The sequence below is a fragment of the Oreochromis niloticus genome, linkage group LG3 (genome assembly GCF_001858045.2).
Source record: "Oreochromis niloticus isolate F11D_XX linkage group LG3, O_niloticus_UMD_NMBU, whole genome shotgun sequence".
In the NCBI taxonomy this organism is placed as follows: Eukaryota; Metazoa; Chordata; class Actinopteri; order Cichliformes; family Cichlidae; genus Oreochromis; species Oreochromis niloticus.
The window spans coordinates 56,761,820-56,782,916 of record NC_031967.2 but is presented as its reverse complement, the minus strand read 5'-3'; the positions used below and the strand labels follow the sequence as shown (position 1 = coordinate 56,782,916).

General features: G+C 40.2%; 1 protein-coding gene and 1 long non-coding RNA gene across 5 annotated transcripts in view; both read left to right on the top strand.

Annotated features, from left to right (window-relative positions):
* Nucleotides 1-2,238: 2,238 nt before the first annotated feature.
* Nucleotides 2,239-17,579, top strand: LOC102082746 (uncharacterized). Of its 3 annotated transcripts, none has more exons than XR_003216835.1 (4): nucleotides 2,239-2,256; nucleotides 15,883-16,008; nucleotides 16,998-17,120; nucleotides 17,228-17,579. It is a non-coding gene; the product is annotated as an uncharacterized LOC102082746 (long non-coding RNA). The 3 variants fall into 3 exon arrangements; XR_003216834.1 differs by lacking the exon at nucleotides 2,239-2,256 and adding an exon at nucleotides 7,750-7,801; XR_002061135.2 differs by lacking the exons at nucleotides 2,239-2,256; nucleotides 15,883-16,008 and adding an exon at nucleotides 7,726-7,801.
* Nucleotides 17,580-18,392: 813 nt separating this feature from the next.
* LOC109201128 (myelin-oligodendrocyte glycoprotein) overlaps nucleotides 18,393-21,097 on the top strand; it is a 48,096-nt gene continuing 45,391 nt past the window's right edge. Inside the window, exon 1 of one of the 2 annotated variants that reach the window (XM_019356685.2) lies at nucleotides 18,393-19,260. In XM_019356685.2, the coding sequence (XP_019212230.1) occupies nucleotides 19,209-19,260 (52 nt within the window). In that variant the 5' untranslated portion in view covers nucleotides 18,393-19,208. The remainder of the gene's footprint in view (nucleotides 19,261-21,097) is intronic. The other variant, XM_019356686.2, reaches the window with a different exon arrangement.

Sequence of the window (21,097 nt, the reverse complement as noted above, 5' to 3'; positions counted from 1 at the left end):
CAATGGCATAAATGACACACAAAACTCAGACAAACAGAGTGACAGAACAGAGTCTGAACGATATCCTAAACGAAACAGGAGAAGGCCAGATTACCTGAAAGACTATGTCCAAACTGCAGAAGATGACCAAACATCGCTGACTGTAGATTACTGTTACAGGGTGATGTATAACATACCAAAGACATTTGAAGAAGCTATGCAGTCATCGAACTCTAAGTGTTGGTCAGATGCTATGGAAGATGAAATGAGATCTTTGAAAGACAATAATACGTTCACTCTAACCACGCTGCCAGAAGGTAAAAAAGCAGTGGGAGGGAGATGGGTGTATGTGATAAAAGAGAACCCGAATCGGACTAAAACATTTAAAGCAAGATATGTTGCTAAAGGCTATAGCCAAGTTCAAGGCATTGATTACAAAGAAACCTTTTCGCCGACTGCAGATATGACATCGGTGCGTACTCTGATGCAATTAGCAGTACAGTACAACTTTAAACTCCATCAAATGGACGTGAAGACTGCTTATTTGCACGCCCCAATCGATTGTGAGGTGTATATGCAGCAACCAGAAGGTTTTGAAGTAAAATCAGACACAGGTGAAAAACTGGTCTGCAAACTAAACAAATCACTATATGGTTTGAAACAATCTGGCAGGAACTGGAATAAGATGTTACATGACCATTTATGTGAAAAAGGTTACAAACAAAATCCTGTAGACCATTGTGTATATTCCAGACAGATAGCGAGTGAGATAGTAATTCTTATCATCTGGGTTGATGATGTAATCATAGCTGCCAACAGTGAAGACGCTATTGGAAACGTGAAACAAATGTTGAATGAGAAATTTAAAATGAAGGATCTTGGTGAGCTCAAACATTTCTTGGGTATTGACTGTATACAAGAGAACCATGAGATAAGACTAAACCAGACACGGTACGTCACAAAAGTCCTGGAAAGGTTCAAAATGTCTGACTGTAAGCCACGTTTTACTCCTTGTGAACTCAAAAATGACTTTGATGCACATGGTGAATCAGTTGATTCAGGAAAATATAGAGAATTGGTGGGCAGTTTGATTTACTTAATGACATGTACAAGACCAGATTTGAGTTGGATAGTGAGTAAACTGTCACAATCTCTGTCTGAGCCAAAAGAGCATCATTGGACAGCAGCAAAACATGTGTTACGTTACCTTAAGGGGACACTAAACAAAGAGCTGTGCTATAAAAGGACAGAAGGAAACCTAAATCTTATAGCATACAGCGATGCAGATTGGGCCACAGATTTGAGTGACAGGAGAAGTACAACGGGTTATTGTTTTGTACTATCTGAAAATGGGCCAGTCATTTGCTGGAAAACCAGGAAGCAAGCTACAGTAGCTTTGTCAACGTGCAAGGCAGAGTACATGGCGATGGCCGCCACAGTACAAGAAAGCTTATACCTCTCACAGCTACTTAATGGCATGGACATGAAAAGGCACTATTCACCAGTTACCGTTCTTGCAGACAATCAAGGTGCAATTGCATTGTCCAAAAATCCTATAAACCGTCAAAGATGTAAACACATCGATGTCAAGTATCATTTTATTAGGTCTGCTATAACTGAGAAGGAAGTACAAGTTAAATATTGTGCAACAGAAGACATGGTAGCAGACATCATGACTAAGTCTGTAAGTAAAGTGAAAATAGATAAGTTTACGCATATTTTGTTTGGAACATAAATATTAATCTGTGAATGTTATGTAAATATGTATATCATGTAAATGTGTAATGTACAGTGTTAAGAGCAAGTGGGGGTGTTGCCCTATCATATATGTATGTGCTCTTAATCTGAAAGGTATAAATACGGAAGTGTGTGTGCAATAAATGTTGGCGCAGAAGAAGGCGTGTGCCTCTGATGTAAAACTCTAACAACGTGTATGTGATTTATTCCTCCATGAGAAGTGCGAGTTACCACGGTATTTCTGCCCTAGAGAATGGAACCTGCAACACTGTGAACGCGGACATGCGCGTGTGAATACTCAGATCTGTAAATGTGAAATAAAGCGTAAGACGCACAGATATCAAAAAGTCAAGTGTTGCTCAAAGCTCTCGAAACAGACAAGTCACGCAGGTTTCCCCCCCCCCCCTCTTGACACGTCACTTTCTCCACCCACTTGTACTGAGCCTCGCAGGCGCCTACGGAACTAGACCGACCGACTGCGTGCTGTTTTGCGCCTCGACGGAGTGCAGGCTCAGCTGGACAGACTACCGTGTGCTTGCTGTATGTGTAAGATTTATTCTTTTATAAACATATATGGCATACATGTATTAGAAGCTCTGTGTTATTATTATGGTGTTTTGCTGCAGTGACGTTCACGGACTGATCTGTGCTGAAAACTCGATTTAAAGAATAAATAATTAAGTACCGAGCAGCTAAACCCGAGGCAGACACAGGGATTCATCTTTTATTTAGTCCTTTTTCGTTCAAATAGTCCGAACAAACGTGTTATTTCTAGAAATTTTAACCAGCAGGTCCGAGCGATGGTGAAACAGTATCTGGAGACGGCATCGGCTTCTCTTTTTATTAGGAATATATTTCAGTAATTATCAGGCGGAGTCTGAATAACCCGCACCTACAGCGCTTACTCAGCTTACAAATATTTGATGACCTCTGACGAGTCACAGAGAAAATGTTCAAACTACATACAGAGACATACACAGAGTAAAAAGAAGCTTGTGTTTCAGGCCTGGTTTTATATTTGAATCTGCACTCAGACACGTAAGATGGCGGCTGTTGGTGCTCGTTCAGCCACCTTTGTCCTGATCCTCAGTAACATTTAATCGACTTGTAGAGTTTTAATACCTAAAGTATTTGAAATAAGACGTAACCTTGGATTAAAAGTGTTCCCTCTTTAGTGCTCTAGTTACATAGTTGTAATCTGTGTGGAGGGAGGTCATCTAAAAGAATATCAGTCTTTTGTCAACTGTATTTTCCGTGTTTCAGAACAGACCACTGGCGTGTTAAAGCTTATTCACAGTACAAACAGGGTTTTTGTTGTTGTAATTTTGACCACGAAGCTGATAAACACGTTAAAAGTCATGTTTTAGTCTTCCTGTGCCAGCCTGTTGTGAGTTACTTTAGTTATAATGGCTGTTTAAACATGAACTCTCCTCATGTTACTGAACTAATCCTACCCCACAGCTAGCAGGCCGTGTTAGCAACACGGAAAGGGCGCGTCCCTTTTCTTTGTTTTTTTTAAATAAAAACGTAATTTTGTAATCAATGTGGTGCTTAGGAGGATTGCTAGGGAAGATCGTTGCCCTGAGACTGAACGACCGGAGTCTTTAACAGGATGTCCGCGGTGTTTAAACTACGACAGCAAATAACGACAATAACGTGTGAAAAAAACGTTATGTTGAGTAACATCTACACATTCAGTTTTTTTCAAGCTAACAGGATCAAGTGTCTAACCTGTAATTTACTTATGACTCAAAGCTGCCGCTGCAGAGTCCTCACACTGAGTCGACACAAACCACAGTTCATCTCCCTCAGTAATTTTGATGATGTAAAGCACAACTGAAAGCTCTGCTCAATTCATTCATGTAAGCGTTGCACAAACAGTGACTTCTTTCTGCCTAATCTGTAGCGAATAAGATCAGTTTTTAGTTAGTCTGTGTTAGTGTGTTAGACTATTCCCTGATATCCAAAGCATATTGGTTTTGCTTTATTCACTGATCTGAACTGCTGTGTTGTTGTCAGAGAGAAAAACATGCGTGAAACCTGAGCTTACACTGAATCAGTTAATAGATTTTTTTTTATTCCACCAGTGTGATGTTCAGTTGTGAGTTTAATAAACTGTTTAAAAAAACTCTAAATATATCAGCAGCTTATGGCACAAAATGGAAACTGCAGTTACTATTAACATTTACATGATCTGCGCCACTTTGTTCATGATGTTGCTCATTTTCATATTCTGTGGTAATACTGATCTCGCCTGATAGGAGGCAGCCTTTCTGCAAACTGTAACAGCTTGGACTTTTTCTGATGCAGACACTCTCAGAAAGATTGTTGAAATTAAGAAAAACAATGGAAGATAATAAGATGAAAAGAATAACATACTATACAAGATAGAATAAAATACTATGTCAGAAAATTTACACTTATAAATGCAGGCAGATTTCTAACATGACATCATCAGCCTGAATGAGTCTTTGTCAATGAGCACAACTTGAGGACACTTGACTCAACTGGTTGCCAGCTGGTTGTATTCTGTTTATATTGTTATAGAACAGGAAGTGTGCAAAGGGCAAATAGAATAGACAGAACGTTACATTTAGGATTTTTGGTGATTTATAACAGTTAACTGGAGCCTAAGCTAACCAGCTGCTACTGCTGGGGGGCGTTTTTGCCTGGTTTAAATACCAGCGTCCGTCTCCGATTACAGCGAGTGGTATTAATACTCGTCTCGATCTTGGACTACGAAAAATGTAGCAGCGGATGACTAGTAAGACCAAACAGTGATGGCCCTGACAGCAGCTGCATCCGTGTAGCTCCAATTAGCTTTAGCCCGTGCTGACTCGCTGGCATTAGTTAGCCGGGGCTAACCCCCTCCGCCAAGGAACAGCACTTGTTAGGTATGGCTGTTCAGTATTAATCAGTGTTGGGACTAACGCGTTATTAAGTAACGCGTTACAGTAACTACGTTATTATTGTGGTAACGAGCACGGTAACTAGTTATTATGCCAAAATCAGGAACGCGTTACTCGTTACTGGGATTTAGATAGGCTCGTTACTCGTTACTTCGTGTGGTGGATATCGCGGAGCTTCCACAGATTCAATAACATTAGCAAGTGGTGGAGGCCAGCAGGTGGATGAAGGAAAAGAGAGGCAAGAGGAGAGACCCGAAGCGGCCGCCGGTCCGCGTGTCAGGTGAACTGAACTTCAGGTAAGAAGTTATGACCTGCAGTCTATCTGAGTCAGATATAAACCAAGTTTAGGTGGAGTTTATTTTCGGTATGCTGACATTTTCGTACTGCGTGCTAGCTAGCATGACGGAGTTTCTATACAGCTGGGTGGGTGCTATGTTACTGATGTTGAACTTTATTTTGTTCATACGGTTAATTATTAGAGTTGCCAACCGTCCCGTAAAAAACAGAATCGTCTGGTATTCAGAGAAAATATTACGTGTTTCGTACTGAGGTGAAAAGGAACACAGTTTGTCCCGGACTTCAGCTACAATGAAAAAGACACAAAGCTGAAGCTGCACAGCTGCCTCTTCTTCTCTCATTCTCTCCTGTTTCTACTTCAATCACGAAACTGATCAATGATCAGCTGATCGGCTTTTCTCTCTTGTTTATTTATCGCCCACTTTGCGCCAGAAAGAGGAAACCAGCGGATGTCGCGTTAAACAACAGCAGCACGTTTAAGCTTGATCAGCTGTTGTTAGAATTTATTTAATATTAATTTCTAGTATCAGCTGATGTTTGCTGGAGCCACAGCTGTAAAGCTGCTGGTCATGATATCGGTTTGGTTATCTGGTGAGAGGGAAACATGCAGATGAAACCAGGAGATGTCCTTACTGAATCATCAGAGCTGAACAGGTGATGGAGAAACAGGTTTACCTTTTAGGTGACATGAATGAGTTGAAGGGAAGTTATGAACTGTTTCTGAGAGACAAATAACACCAGGATCCTTTTCTAAGTAGCAGACAGCTGGTAACTGTGCAGGGGCGGGTCTAGCAAAGTGTTGCCAGGGGGCCAGGTAGGGCATTAACAGGGAAAGGGGGGCACAAGGAAATAGTTTTCTTTATTATTCTCATTTAAAATGTCTCGCTTTTAATAAATAATTATCTGAGTCTTACAACAAACAATTGATAGATTGATACATATATACCATCAGAACAGTGTACATCACTGTCACAACAGTGTTTATTTTCATTCAAAGGCTTTATGATTTTTCCTATAATGGTGGGCTGGTCTCTAGTCAAAATGCCCGGGACGATTTTTTTGTCCCAGTCCAGCTCTGTATGCAGCTCATCTGCAGTCTGGTGTTACCTACATCTTCCTGTTCAGAAGGCAGAATCTCCAAGTTCTGAGTACAATCAAAAGCACCACGACTGCAGTTTTTGTGTTGGATGTAAAAAGCAGGCTAGAATCATGGCGGCGGTCAACGACGGTCCAGGCGTGGGATTTCTCTCGTGGAAATGTGCACATTATTTTTTCCTTTCTGTTGGTAGGTGACACAGTGCACTTGTGGCAAGTAAGCAAGCTAGAAGACTGGCAATCTGGCTGGGTATCCAGTTACAGAAGCAACACATTAACAAGAGAATTCTGAGTAAAACCAAAGTTACTTTCCCTAGTAACTAGTTACTTTGAAAGTAACGAGTAACTTGAAGTAACTGAGTTACTTTTGATGGAAGTAACTAGTAATGTAACTAAGTTACTAATTTAAAGTAACTTACCCAACACTGGTATTAATACTCGTCTCGATCTCCGATTACGGCTAGTGAATGTATTGAGCCCAGTGTCTAGACGGTTAACTGCTAATTAGCTGTAGCTAATTAGCGATTTCTTCGTGTTAATGTCCGTGTTGGGCTCCGCTTTGTTCAGTGCTAGTTAGCTGTAGCCGGAGCTAGCTCGGTCATATTGTCAGACACCTGATGCTAATGCTAACACACTAGTATGAGCTGCTAGCGATTACAGGAGTACACTGGATTGCTGCGCCCCCCACCCACCGTGGCTGGGTTACAGTAAAGGCGGTTCAATCCAAATTCAGACCAAGAAAACTGTAAAAGACAATCACGGATGCAGTTGATGGTTAAGCCCGCAAAAGACATAGCTGCTTCGACGGATCTCACCTGTAAACAAGGGAAGTAAGACACCGAGAACCAGGCCGAATAAGAGAGAGTGATTCCCCATCTTGTGGTTAAATTCTGAGGATCTCAAGATCATGGTAATAAACGTCCAAGGATGGTGCGGTTAACCCAACAAACTGAGACTGCAAGAACGCGATGATCATTAGCCGGTCTGTTCACAGAGGGTGTACCGGTCTGAGGCACACCCTGTACACTGGCTAGGTGGGCGTTGTTGTTGTGCGTTTTTTTTGTTACTGATCACATGTTTGTTTCAGAAGTCCTGCATGGGGTTTGGGGGGGAAAAAGTCAAGATCAAGTTTTATTAATTTATTTAGATTTAACTTCAAACATAAAGATTTAACATGAAGATTTCACTTCAGACATGAAGTTAAATAACACAGATTTGTAACCTATTAATTCACACTGAGTCTTTTGTTTTATTAGAATGGATAATGTGAGAGTATAAAACAAACACTGAGCAGAAACTTTTCTCTCATTTCAAATTCTTATAAAAGCGACCAGGTAATGTTTAAGAGGTATGACAAAATGACGTTGGCGAACACTAACATGTCCGTGTCACTGCTTCTTTCCACTTTTTTCAGCCACTAATAGATGTTAACAAAAATCGCCACCTGATTTGTTAAATAATGATAATGTTTACTGGGGAAGTTTAGTAGACGTGTCAGATCGTTTTTTTTAAATAAGCCATAGTCACTGTTGTCAAACCAAGAGCATTTAAAAAAAGAGAGAGAGAGAACCTTTTGTCTTTGAGTGTTTTAAGGGAATTAAAAAGTACTGCAGTGTGATATATCTTTTATATAGTTTATCTTACCAACACTGTTTTTGTACCAATAGAAAAGCTGGTGCTCAGAGGAAGAGGGCGGGCTTTACTTGGTGTCAGTGAGAGAAATGAAAAAAAGCTCAAATGAGTGAGAAGGACGATGAAGGAAACATCTGTGCTGTGTCTGCTCTGTAAGTAGAATCTCTGTGTTTGAAATTTTGTACTTTGACTGTCTGCTCTCCTGGTAACTGATGATGGAGGAGAAGATTTGCTTGCATGATTTGCTCAGTAGGACAGGTGTAGATGCTGGTCACCCATCTTTACTATGTCAATGATTCTCTCCTTAAATCGCCATGGTAACTTGTGTTGTAGGGCAGGTTAAAATCCAGATTAGAGATGAACAGGTATGAGATCACTATCTATTGAACAATCAGTTCTCCAGAAAACAGTGTCACCATTCCCAGAAGATCCCTTGGACCTTTGCAGGGAGAGTAGGAGTGTGTGTTTTTTTTTTTTGTTTTGTTTTGTTTTTTTTTATAAATTTAATTGGCTCTAAAGTCTTTGTGTTTCCCTGATCTGTAGCTTTTAACAACAATTTGCATAGTCTTGTTATTCTAAATGCATTAACATATGATTCTAAAACAGTACCCTTACAGTGTACTTGATTACCTCATTCCTAAAATGTACGCAGACTATGTTTTTATATTTAAGCTTTACATTCAAACCCCAATATGGTGATTCAAAATGTCATGGTGTCAACAAATCCCCAAAAAGTTGGGACAAGGCCATTTTCACCACTGTGTGGTATCTCCCCTTCTTCTTACAACACTCAACAGACGTCTGGGCACTGAGGAGACCAGTTTCTCAAGTTTAGCAATAGGAATGCTCTCCCATTCGTGTCTAATACAGGCCTCTAACTGTTCAATTGTCTTGGGCCTTCTTTGTCGCACCTTCCTCTTTATGATGCGAAAGATCTGGACTGCAGACTGGCCATTTCAGTACCCAGATCCTTCTCCTACGCAGCCATGATGTTGTGATTGATGCAGAATGTGGTCTGGCATTATCTTGTTGAAAAATGCAGGGTCTTCCCTGAGAGAGATGACGTCTGGATGGGAGCATATGTTGTTCTAGAACCTGAATATATTTTTCTGCATTGATGGTGCCTTTCCAGACATGCAAGCTGCCCATGCCACACGCACTCATGCAACCCCATACCATCAGAGACGCAGGCTTCTGAACTGAGCGTTGATAACAACTTGGGTTGTCCTTGTCCTCTTTGGTTCGGATGACATGGCGTCCCACATTTCCAAAAAGAACTTCGAACCGTGACTCGTCTGACCACAGAACAGTCTTCCATTTTGCCACACTCCATTTTACATGATCCCTTAACCCAGTGAAAACGCCTGAGCTTGTGGATCTTGCTTAGAAATGGCTTCTTTGCACTGTAGAGTTTCAGCTGGCAACGGCGGATGGCACGGTGGATTGTGTTCACTGTCAATGGTTTCTGGAAGTATTCCTGAGCCCATTCTGTGATTTCCTTTACAGTAGCATTCCTGTTTGTGGTGCAGTGTCGTTTAAGGGCCCGGAGATCACGGGCGTCCAGTATGGGTTTACGCCCTTGACCCTTACGCACAGAGATTGTTCCAGATTCTCTGACTCTTCGGATGATGTTATGCACAGTAGGGCTGCCACGATTAGTCGACTAGTCACGATTACGTCGACTATCAAAATCGTCGACGACTGATTTAATAGTCGACGCGTCGTTTGAAGCTTTGTAAGATCCCAAAAGACGCAGGAATAAGTAGTAGGATTTAAGAGTGTAATAACGGACTGAAACAGAAGATGGCAGCACTGCATGTACAAGGATGCCAGCTGCCGTTACACTCCGAAGAAGAAGAAGAAGAAGCAGTGTCCCAGAATTCATAGCGCGGCCCTGCTCAGTTTTCAACAATGGTGGCAGCTAGTTAGTTTTAATATTACTCTTATTAATCTTTCTGGGTCACAAAATAAACGTTTAACATATTTTCATGTAGCTGTGTAAACCTCAAATATCTGCTCAGTTTATCAAGACACCGCATATTTTCAAAAGCGCTCCGATGTTTTCGGAGACGTCTGTTACCCACTAGCTCGATAGCTAGCCGGGGGCAAGGCTCACTAGAGCCCGTGAGAACACCGGACTCCCGGCAAATCGTTTTCAAACCCACCACCGTCTTTCGCTACTCAGGTTAAACATATATAAGTCACTTCGATAACTTAAAAATGTTATTGTTTGGCCTTTTTTTTAGTATTTTATTTGTTCCTGAGTAAATCGGTTTGGCTGAGATTAAAGTTATAGTTTTTACACAGCTGAATAAACGTCAAGCAGACAACTGATTATCAGAAGTGTGAGAATATACTCCGGTGTCCCGTTATATTTTAGATAGCAAGGAGTTTATTAAACTTTACCGAAACAATCTGTAAATCTCATTAAATTTAATAAACTATCATCTTGTCTTTATTTTTAGTTAGCACATACCCTAAACACTTAAAACTGTAAGCTAATGTTATATAAGAGCAGATGCTGCTGGTGCAATAAGCTGTACGTTTTACGTCCAATGGATGCATGATCCGATTAGTCGACTAATCGCAAAAATAATCGGTGACTAGTCGACTATCAAAATAATCGTTTGTGGCAGCCCTAATGCACAGTTGATGATGATAACTGCAAAGTGTTTGCAATTTTTCGCTGGGTAACACCTTTCTGATATTGCTCCACTATCTTTCTGCGCAACATTGTGGGAATTGGTGATCCTCTAACCATCTTGGCTTCTGAGAGACACTGCCACTCTGAGAAGCTCTTTTTATACCCAATCATGTTGCCAATTAACCTAATTAGTGTTAATTGGTCTTCCAGCTCTTCGTTATGCTCAAATTTACTTTTTCCAGCCTCTTATTGCTACTTGTCCCAACTTTTTTGGGATTTGTTGACACCGTGAAATTTTGAATCAACATATTTTTCCTTTAAAATGATACATTTTCTCAGATTAAACTTTTGATCTCTCGTCTACGTTCTATTCTGAATGGACTATTGACATTTGCCATCTCCACATCATTGCATTCAGTTTTTATTCACAATTTGTTTAGTGCCCCAACTTTTTTGGAATCCAGTTTGTAGCTGATATCAAAACAAACTGTAATATTATGTTTACGTTCCTGTGCGTCTGCAAATTGTCTTCAAATTTAACTCCCATTCACAACACGTGTACCAATTAACATGTTGTGCTAAAGATTTGTATTTTGTTGAAGATGTTTGAGCTCTTTTTTTTTTTTTTTTAATTGATTTCTAAATTTGGGCGTTACTGATTTTCTCCGGAAAGTAAGGCTACGTTCACACTGCAGAGGAATCAAGTCCAACTTTTTTGACCCTATGCGACCCATATCCGATCATGGTATGACAGTGTGTGAACAGCACAAATCTGATATTTTCAAATCCGATCTCGGTCATTTTCGTATGTGGTACTGAATCCGATACATATCTGATGTTTTAGAAAGCGACTGCTGTTTGAACGGTCATGTCGCAGTAAATCCGTCTTTTACGTCACTGACACAAGACGGACGCCAATTATCAGCACCGGAGAAGACATCGTGAACGCTTCCTGGCCATCCAGTGTAGATGTTAGTGAAACTGTTGGGAAGACAACATTGGAGAAACGTGAAGAAACTGAAATCTGCAACTATCCTTTGAAGCACCGCTCCTCTGTAAAACAGCAATAAGGATCATTATTAGGCCATATGTAAAGAACAAAATAACTTTATAACTTAAAGCAAAATTGGGAAACGTAAAGTCCGAAACAAGTCTTTATATTGAGGGCCATCAGTCAAACAATACTGTTTGGTCTGGATCTAAACAGAGCACGTGTGTGACGTCTTTTGCGCATGCGGGCCACTTTGAGGGTTCACACAGGAGCGCATTTGCTGTCACATTTTATTTGTAGTGTGAACAAGCAGACAAAAAAATCATATTTGATCAAAAAGTTGGGTTTGAGCATTAAGACCTGCAGTGAAATTGCACATGGGGATTAGATTCATTTCAATTTAATTGTAATTAATTGTAATTATATAGCACCAAATCAGTTCCTTATATGACCCTTCAATAATATAAGCAACTTGTTATATTGCAATCACAATGGAAAAAATAACCTGAAGCCACACGTCTGTTTCAATAAAGCAAACTAACGTCGCAGGCCACGAAAATACAGAAAGATATGACGAAAATCAGCAGTTTAGTGCTGAATCAATGTGTTGGCATTTCAAGTGCTTTGGTCAATAAAACTGAAAGCAGCTGTTACACTAATGTAATTCAGCTTATTTGAAGTTTATATAGAAAGCTGTGTGAGTTAACAGACTTGTCAGAATCAACCCTAACAGTAAAATTGTTTGCAGCCATCAAAAAGAGAAAATGATACAAAAAATGGTAAAATTGAATTACGAAGGAAATGCGGAGATGTTAGAAGCTAAATAGAAGATTTAGACCCAGTGGTCTACAAAGTGGTCCAAGGGATCTTCCAGGAATGGTGACGCTAACTTTTGGAGAACTGATTAATCAGGAGGCGATGATTTCATCCCTGTTGATCTATAATCTGGAACATAACTGAATCCAGAAGAGTTCACAGCACAAGTTACTGTGTTGATGATATTATTTTAGGGTGCCTTAAAGGCACTCTTTAAGAGTGCCTTAAGGAAACCGCTGTTGTTATTTGAAATTATAAACCTAAAAATGAATTGAATATATGCTGGTAAGCAGTGAATGACCTTTTGTAGTTAACTCTGAGGTTAGACCAAATCCTGCTTCAGGTCTGCAGGACTACTGAGTTCAGAGGAGGAATTCAACTCAACTCTGGGTTATTTGTCAGCTTGAAAGGATGAAGGCCGACTGACATTGAAGGGTTTTTTTTAATGTCTAAAAAAGAAAATATAATAATCCTAGTCTTAATCTTAACATACAACAAACATTTTTCCTGACTAATAGATAACCAATAAGTATCAGATGGTGTGTGATGCTACTACTGAGGTAACAATCATTTTCTAATATTAAACCAAAAGAAGGAAAATTCCCTTTTACTCAAACATCAGGTGGTGTGCTCCAATAAGAGGGCTCACACCTGAACAGAGTGCGGTTTATGAACTCTGATTAGGCCAGATTGAATAATGTGATAGAGTTTTGTGTTATAATTAAAACAACAGCAGCAGTATCAGTAGGACTGTGCCTGCTGCACTGATGTCCTCTGTAAACTTGGCCCCCCTGCTGCTTGTCCGTAGTGTGGTTATATTAAATATAAGAGAAAGAGAGAACTTTAACAAATTAATATAGCCACTACAGTGACCATCAAAACCATGAAAAAATATTGCCATAAACACTTTATTTTGTGACACCATGAAACAAACAATAGCGTTAAATTAAACGATAGATGTTTTTATATCGTCATCCAGTATATATCGTTATATCGAACAGCAATAGTGTGAGGTGTAAATTAGGGATGCACCGATACCGATACTGGTATCGGGTATCGGTGCCGATACTGTAAAATGTGTGCGTACTCGTACTCGTAAAAGTTAACCGATACCATGAACCGATACTCATAATTCCCATGGACTTAAACGCCACGGTAACATAAGGTGTTCACAGTTGATGTTATGTGATGTAACTCTACCCTGAATATAATTTGCCCTGTAATATGTCGCAAGGTAAATACAGGTAATTAGAGCAATCAAACTGTTACGTTAATCATAAAAGTATTATTTTATGGTATGTAACTCTGAAGGGAGTTAAAATATTTTTCAGAGTTCTAATTTTCTGGAGGCCTGTGAAGGTAGCATAAAACGGGACGTTGCATGGGGAGATGCACGAGGTTAGCTGAACCAAAGTGAGAGACTCGGCTAGTTTTACTGAGGTTAACCAGCACAAAAGAGTGTGTGGCTAGAAAGCTGACCGTGTGAGAGCTTCACAACAGAGTGTGGGTGAAGCGACTTTTTGTTTCAATGGTCGCACCACCGTGCTGTATTTCCAGCTACGACCGCCGAGGCTACAGGCTAGCCCGGACTGCTTGGCTGCGCCTCGGAGGCAGCCGCTATGGACTGTCAGAGAGCTGGACAGTGACTCGCTAACGCGCTGTAGCAGAGACAGCATCGGGTCCGCAGGGAGTGGATTTAGTGTGGGACTGGTGAACGGCGACCTACCGATCAGCTGAACTGTAAGTCAGACTTTTGTGCTCTTACTGGGGAGAAGAGGATTTTTCTCCATCGTCCGGCGTGAGCAACAAACAGGCCTGCAACAAGTGTGAATGTGAGTGTGTGTGGGGCCCATGTGTGAATATTTTATGTTTAGTGGATTTATATAACGTGTTTTGGAGTGTATATTAGTGAGTCACTTACCAAAAGGTGATAACATAAGTTGGGTTGTTTAATATAATTTGAAAGGGAATTATGTCATTTATACAGTGTATTTCATTTGGTTAAGGAATTGGAATATCATTTGAGTTTAAAAAAGGGATGTGTTGTACAGTATTTGTCTCTGCCCTTACGTTCAGTAAACGTTTCGTTTGTGTTAAAGAGTTGTGTGGGGTCGTTTCTTTACTACTGGTTAAGTTTAACTTGTGTGTGGTAGAAGTATCGGTTTTTGTACTCGGTATCGGCAAGTACTCAGATCCAAGTATCGGTATCGGATCGGTTTGAAAAAATTGGTATCGTTGCATCCCTAGTGTAAATATCCTGCAGACGGGGCAGAGAGCTGCCAATAATGTGCTCAGCGGTTCCCACAATGCTCTGCGGCTCTGCGGTCGGACGTGTGACAGTTTCCATAGAGACTGTGATGCAGCTGGTTAGGATGCTCTCTATGGAGCCTCTGTAGAAGGTGTTAAGGATGAGTTTGTGGAGGCGCACCTTCTTCAGTCGTCTCAGGAAGGAGTGTACTATATTACTCTTTAGGGCAGGGGTGTCAAACTCCAGGCCTCGAGGGCCGGTGTCCTGCAGGTTTTGGATCCCACCCTGTGTCAACACACCTGAATCAAATGATTAGTTCATTACCAGGCCTCTGGAGAACTGCAAGACATGTTGAAGAGGTAATTTAGACATTTAAATCAGCTGTGTTGGTTCAAGGACACATCTAAAACCTGCAGGGACACCGGCCCTCGAGGCCTGGATTTCGACACCCCTGCTTTAGGACATTAGTCCTTAGCTGCACCAACGAGTCCTCAGCAACTGTTTATTTATTAATGTCACAACTTATTTTATTAGAACACTGGTAGAATAAACAGTTTTTACTGAATAAAGTTACACGTTTAAGAGTCAGTAGGTCACTTTAAATATTGTTTGTATTTGATATGGATTGAGCCTCGTCTTCATCTTTGCTGTGGCCATGATTGTGACCCTTCTGTTATAATGTCAGCACAGCATTCTTACCTGAACTGTCCTCACCTAATCCTGTTGGACATGGCAAATAGATTCATGTAACTTACACTGCATACATATTAAAATGTTGTAAATACATGGTACCAAATATATTAATAGGACACTATATTAAGAACACGGGTTAATACTTTCATATAGGAAAATCTACATAAATGTAAATTTACCAGAACAATCCTGATTTTAATAATATGACAATTATTTAAAGAGTATATTTTGAACAATGTAAATATGTGTAATGAAGAATACATTGAAATGATATAAATAATGTAACATCAACGATGAATTATTGATATAGAAGATTTAATATTCAATATTCAGGGACAGTGTGATGATATTTGCAGCAGTTCCCCTGCCAGGGGAACTGCTGCCAGGAGGTGCTGCACTCCAAGAGATAAAACTTTTGGATTTCTATATTTCAGCAGGAGCAGCTTCAGCACCTGTGACCTCCTCATCAGACTCATCAGATGTGTCTGTGTCCTCTGGTTGATGCTCTCTATCATCCTCCTCGTCAGAAATCGGCTCATTCATATTGCAGTGCTGTTTTCTGTATTTTCCTTCAGCAAAGATATCCACAGCTTGGCTTATTTTATGTCTTCACATATTTGTGTTCTGCAGACATGCAACTTACCAAGTAAACTGAGTTGTTGTGCACATGCCGTACATGACTGAGTATGTTTATCTGTACTCTAAGTTTGAGTCACTGTCCTAGAAAGTAAGAACTTTCTGTTGGAAAATCAACTTTTTCTCTTCTCCCAGGTTTTAATTCAAAATGTTTTAAGGAAATAAAAACCTGTTAAATATATATATACTGTTTTTGTACCAACAGAAAGGTGCTCAGAGGAGGTGCTCAGAGGAAGAGGGCGGGCTTTACTTGGTGTCAGTGAGAGAAATGAAAAAAAGCTCAAATGAGTGAGAAGGATGATGAAGGAAACATCTGTGCTGTGTCTGCTCTGTAAGTAGAATCTCTGTGTTTGTTTGAGTTCTTGTACTTTGACTGTCTGCTCTCCTGATAACTGATGATGGAGGAGAAGACATGATTTGCTCTGTAGGACTAAGGGTGTACATGCAGGTCTACCCCAGGTTTTCTGTACCACGAAGGTGGTTCCCTTCTTACTGGGGTGAGTCGCCATGCTAACTTGTGCTGTAGGGCAGGTTGCCATCCAGAAGAAAGAAGAGAGCAAAAGAAACGGCTTTTTAATTGATCGATTTAATTTCCCTTTGGGACAAACTGCAGAGATTTCCACGTCTCCTTTGTCAGGCTGTGGGACAGAAAGCGTTAATTAAGAGCTCTAATGTGCAGCTGTCAACCTAATAATACACACCTTTTTTTTGCCTTACATCTTTCTGTGGAAGCAAATATCTCCATCCAAGGTCGGGGAGTGGGGGGGGGATCACTTATGTGAGACGTGTCTCCATGCAGTCCTCCACAATCCTGACTGCGTGGTGCTAGAAGTGGATGTTGACTGGTTGATAAGTGGGCGGGGATGGCACAAGGTGGTGATTTCATACCTGTGGATTTCTAATCGGCTCCAGAACAGGTTATGTTCACAGCACAAGTTACCATGGTGATATTATGGTAGAGTCTTTACCTTATTATAGCCTTATAAAGCACACTGATGCAATTGTTGTTATGATTTGGTGCTATACACACTGGAAGTGTGTTTGGGGTCAGGACTACAGGCCTGAGGAGAGTTTGAGGACTTTAACTCTGCTTTGTTTGTCAGCTTGACAGAATGAAGGCAGACTGACACTGATGTGATTTTAATATATAAAAAGAAAATATAATAATCTTTGTCTTAATCTTAGTATACATAAAACTTAAATGACTAATACATTGATTGTGTCTTTTTCTCTGTGTTTATTTTGTCATTTCGGTTGCTTCATTGTACTTTAAGATTAATTGTTTCAATTAAGCTCATTAATTATAATCAATTCTTACAGGTGGTCCAATGTTTCTGGATTACCCACAACCCCCTCTGTCTGCATAAAAGCAGTGCTGGAACAGTGGTGTACCATGGCGTGAGCATCAGGGGAACAGCATTGTCCTTGTTGCTACAGAAAATGGTGAGAAAAAGCAATTAACATTGGAGGAGAGACAGACTATCATAACACTTAAATTATAGGTCTTTGACTGATGAATTATAATCTGAAATCTTTGGTTCATCGTGCAGGATCTGTGTACGCCATCGAGTAGGCGAAAGGATGGTTACACAGCATTCTACAGCACCATGCAGTACCCTCTGCTATGCACGTTGTTGGTCAGTTGTTCATCCTGCAGAGAATGACCCAAAACACAAGCCCAAGCTTTGCCTGAACTACCTCAGGAAAAGAGAACAAGATGGTGAGCTTGAAAACATGGAGTGGTCAGCACAGTCTCCAGACTTAAACCCCATCAAGCTGGTTTGGGATGAACGGGACAGAAGAGTGACAGCAGCGCAACCTACAAGTGTCAAACATTGTAGAAAGGGTGAAAGGAGTGACGGCGAGAGAGAGAGAGTGAGTTTTGAGATGTGACATTTGTGACGTTTAGGGTGTTTGGAGTGTGTAGTTAATGTGTTGTCTTGTGTAGTTAGTGTGTAGTGTTGTGGATAGTTTTGTGTTGTGTGTCAGAACAATGAGGCGACTGCTGTCTCCAGGTAGAAACAGCAGTGATACACCTGCTGCTGTCAGACCTGCAGGTATCAGGCTGTGATGTTCTCCTTTATAGTGGACAGAAATGATTTTTTTGGAGTGGCACAAATAATTTGTGTGGCATCTTAACAGCTGATTGTTCTGTAAATAGTTTGAAATGGTTATTTTAAAAAGGGTAAAATTTAAATGAGTGCAAATAACTTTGTCGTTTGCAAAACTTGTGCAAAGGATTTTAAAATTGACAATTAATATTTGCATTTGAAGTTATGAAATATGATTCATTAAACATGTTTGTGGTTGTTACAGTAAAAATATAACTTTTTCTACTCTGATTTTATGTTTTTTGTCTGATTTTAGATCAATTGTGTTAATACAGTATGACAAAATGAAAACATAACTAAATTCAGACACGTGAGGTTGTGCTGAAAAGAATGATACCAAACAAGGCAAAGTAAATAGTTTTTAAAGGTAAAATGTGGAGGGAAAATCAAAAGTAGTTAAAAATGGCCAATTATACCCTGGACCCCAGAGGGTTAAACATTTTTTTAAAGTAACGCAATAGTTACTTTTCAAGTAATTAATTACTTTTAGAATATTGTAACTCAGTTACTAACTCAGTTACTTTTTTGAAGTAGTAACTAGTAACTAATTGAATTACTTTTTCAAACTAACATGCCCAACACTGGTTATGATCTATTCTAACTCTTATTTTAATAGATGTATATCAAGATTTGGTGATATGAAGGAAACTCCATTAATAAACTGTCTTCATGTACAGTGTGTTGGAGTTTCTGCATACTGATGAAACTGTCTTTAAAAGAAAACTGACAAATGCATCACAGACACATTTGATTGTGTTAAAGCGCCCTCTGGTGGAGGGCTATTACACCACCACAAAATGTCCATACTGGCCATACTGTGGATTTAGTTATGGTGTTATACACTCAGTGGCCATTCTATTAGGAACACCTGTCTATTATCAAGTTGAACGCTCCTTTTGCCTTTTGAAATGCTTCCGCACTTCATGTCATAGACTTAAAAAAATATACTGGAAGCATTTCTCAAAGGTTCTGGTCCAAATTGACAAAATATCCAAAGTTACTGAAGATTTCAAGAACATCGCAAATGTGCCTGCACGACAGCGAGCAGGCCATAAATACCAGAGGTGAAAAGGACAAAGAGGACAGGGAGGGCACAAACGAGAACACACTGACATAAGATACAGACTTTCAAAATAAAACAGGAAATGCACAGACCGAGAACACAGGGAGCACAGAACCACAATCCTAAGAACAGAAAAGTCTGAACCCGAACACATAATCAGAATAAACTAGAACACAAGATCATTAGAAACACATAAAGCTGAGTCAGAGCCAGCATCACCACGCACTGACACATTTCCCTTTAAATGTTCCACCCACAGGCTTACTTGGAAATCAGTTTCACTTAGCAGGAAATCTCTCACTGTTTCACTTGCGACTTTGCTGCGGCTTCTCTTTGGACTTTATCCTCCTCTTAAACATGGCTTATTTTAAAATTCTTCTGTTTTTGTGTCTAATTTCTGAGTTAACAGGTGAGTGAACAGAACATGATTATATTTTAACTCCCACAACTTCTCTCTCTCTCTATATATATACATATATAGATCTCTCTCTCTCTCTCTCTCTGTGTGTGTGTGTGTGTGTGTGTGTGTGTGTGTGTGTGTGTGTGTGTATGTGTATATACTCCAAATTGCCGTCCTTTAGTTTAATAGTTCAGTCAATCGACATGTACGCCACCCGACTCTCGTAGCCGGTGTTCTGACAAAACATCCTACCGTAGCCAGCATGTATGTAGCCGCTGTCCACGCCAACGTCCACTCTTAAGAGGCTGGCAGCAGCAGGGAAAAAGAACCCTCGCAAACGGAAACAGACGGTGAAAGGCAAAGCAGCAGCACTTCTGTTAGCGTGGCATTGAAAATCCTTAACGACCGCGCTGCAAAGCTACTGGCCACCCACTAAGGCCCACACTTCCTGCAATGCTATAAAAGAACAATAGAAGGCAGAGATCGTGACAAAGCTGAGTTACGTACCAATTAGACCTGGGAGCTTGAGGGTCCTGCGCTGTCCTGGGAACAGCTAAGATACTGCGCAGGACCCTCAAGCTCCCAGGCCTCTGGTACAGGACCCGAGCTTGAAGGATAGATCGCCCCCACAGGGAGGGCGAGAGGGCATTTTTTTTAATATAGATACTGTGCAGTATCTTAGCTGTTTCCAGGACTGCGCTCTTCTGGACAGAGATCTCTGATGTTGTTCCCGTGATCTGCTGGAGTCACTCACCTAGCTTTGGAGTCACTGTGCCAAGGACCTGGGACCACTGTTACCTTCACCCTCCACATCTTCTCCAGCTCTTGTCTGAGCCCTTGGTATTTCTTCTTCCTGATTTTCATTCGGGATTGCTACATCTTTCACTACGACCGCCGCCTTCTGTTTGTCTACCGCCACTATGTCCGGTTGGTTAGCCACCACTGTTGCTGTTATGTGCTGGATTGTCTCAGGGGCATTTTTACACAGCCTGCACCTGGGGTCTTGCCTGGTGTGGTAGATCCACACCAGATCCTCATACAAAATAATTTTAGCTAAGGTTACTAAGAGTTTATAGGTGAAGATGGTCAAATAACCTTTTATGCCTCTGAAAAACTGCACTTTATGTTGAAATTGTTATCATTATTATTATTATTTAAAGACAAAACGATAATGGAAATGTACTTAAAATAGCACTTTATAGTTAAATCTGCCCAATTTTCTCCAGGGATATTATTTTTGTTTCTCTGTTTTGCATTGAAATGCAGTTTAAGTGCTTCCCCCGCACCCCCCACCCGAAATTAAGAGCTTGAGTTTACAATATTCATGTCCATGTCAATTATTAGATTCTGTTGCCCACTAAAAGCCTTTTAAATGAAAAAAAACAACAACCAAAAAAACATTTGCGCTTTGGGTCAGAATTTCTAGTGCGATTAAATGTGATTAATCGAGATTAATAAATTAAAAAGCCTCTAATTAATTAGATGAATTTTTCTCCTATTTTCACAATAAAAAACAACAGGTGATATGAGGGAGCATGAGTCCAGACGCCAGCGTTCTCTGCAGGGAGTGTTTCCTTCCTGTGGAGTTTGAATTTCTTTGTAAAAAGCCTTTACAGATGATTTTTCATATAGAAGCACGATCACGACTGTGATCGTGCTTCTATATGTAAAATATAGATATGTATAAAATATGAAATAAATAATATATTTTTTTTATTTGATTGCCTTCTTCTGTCTGAGTGAATCTTTTATTATTGTGAGCGGGAGCAACTGGTAACCATCATTTATTAATTTCCTTTGGGATTAGTAATGAATTAACAGTTTTATGAAACGAAAACATTTTCAT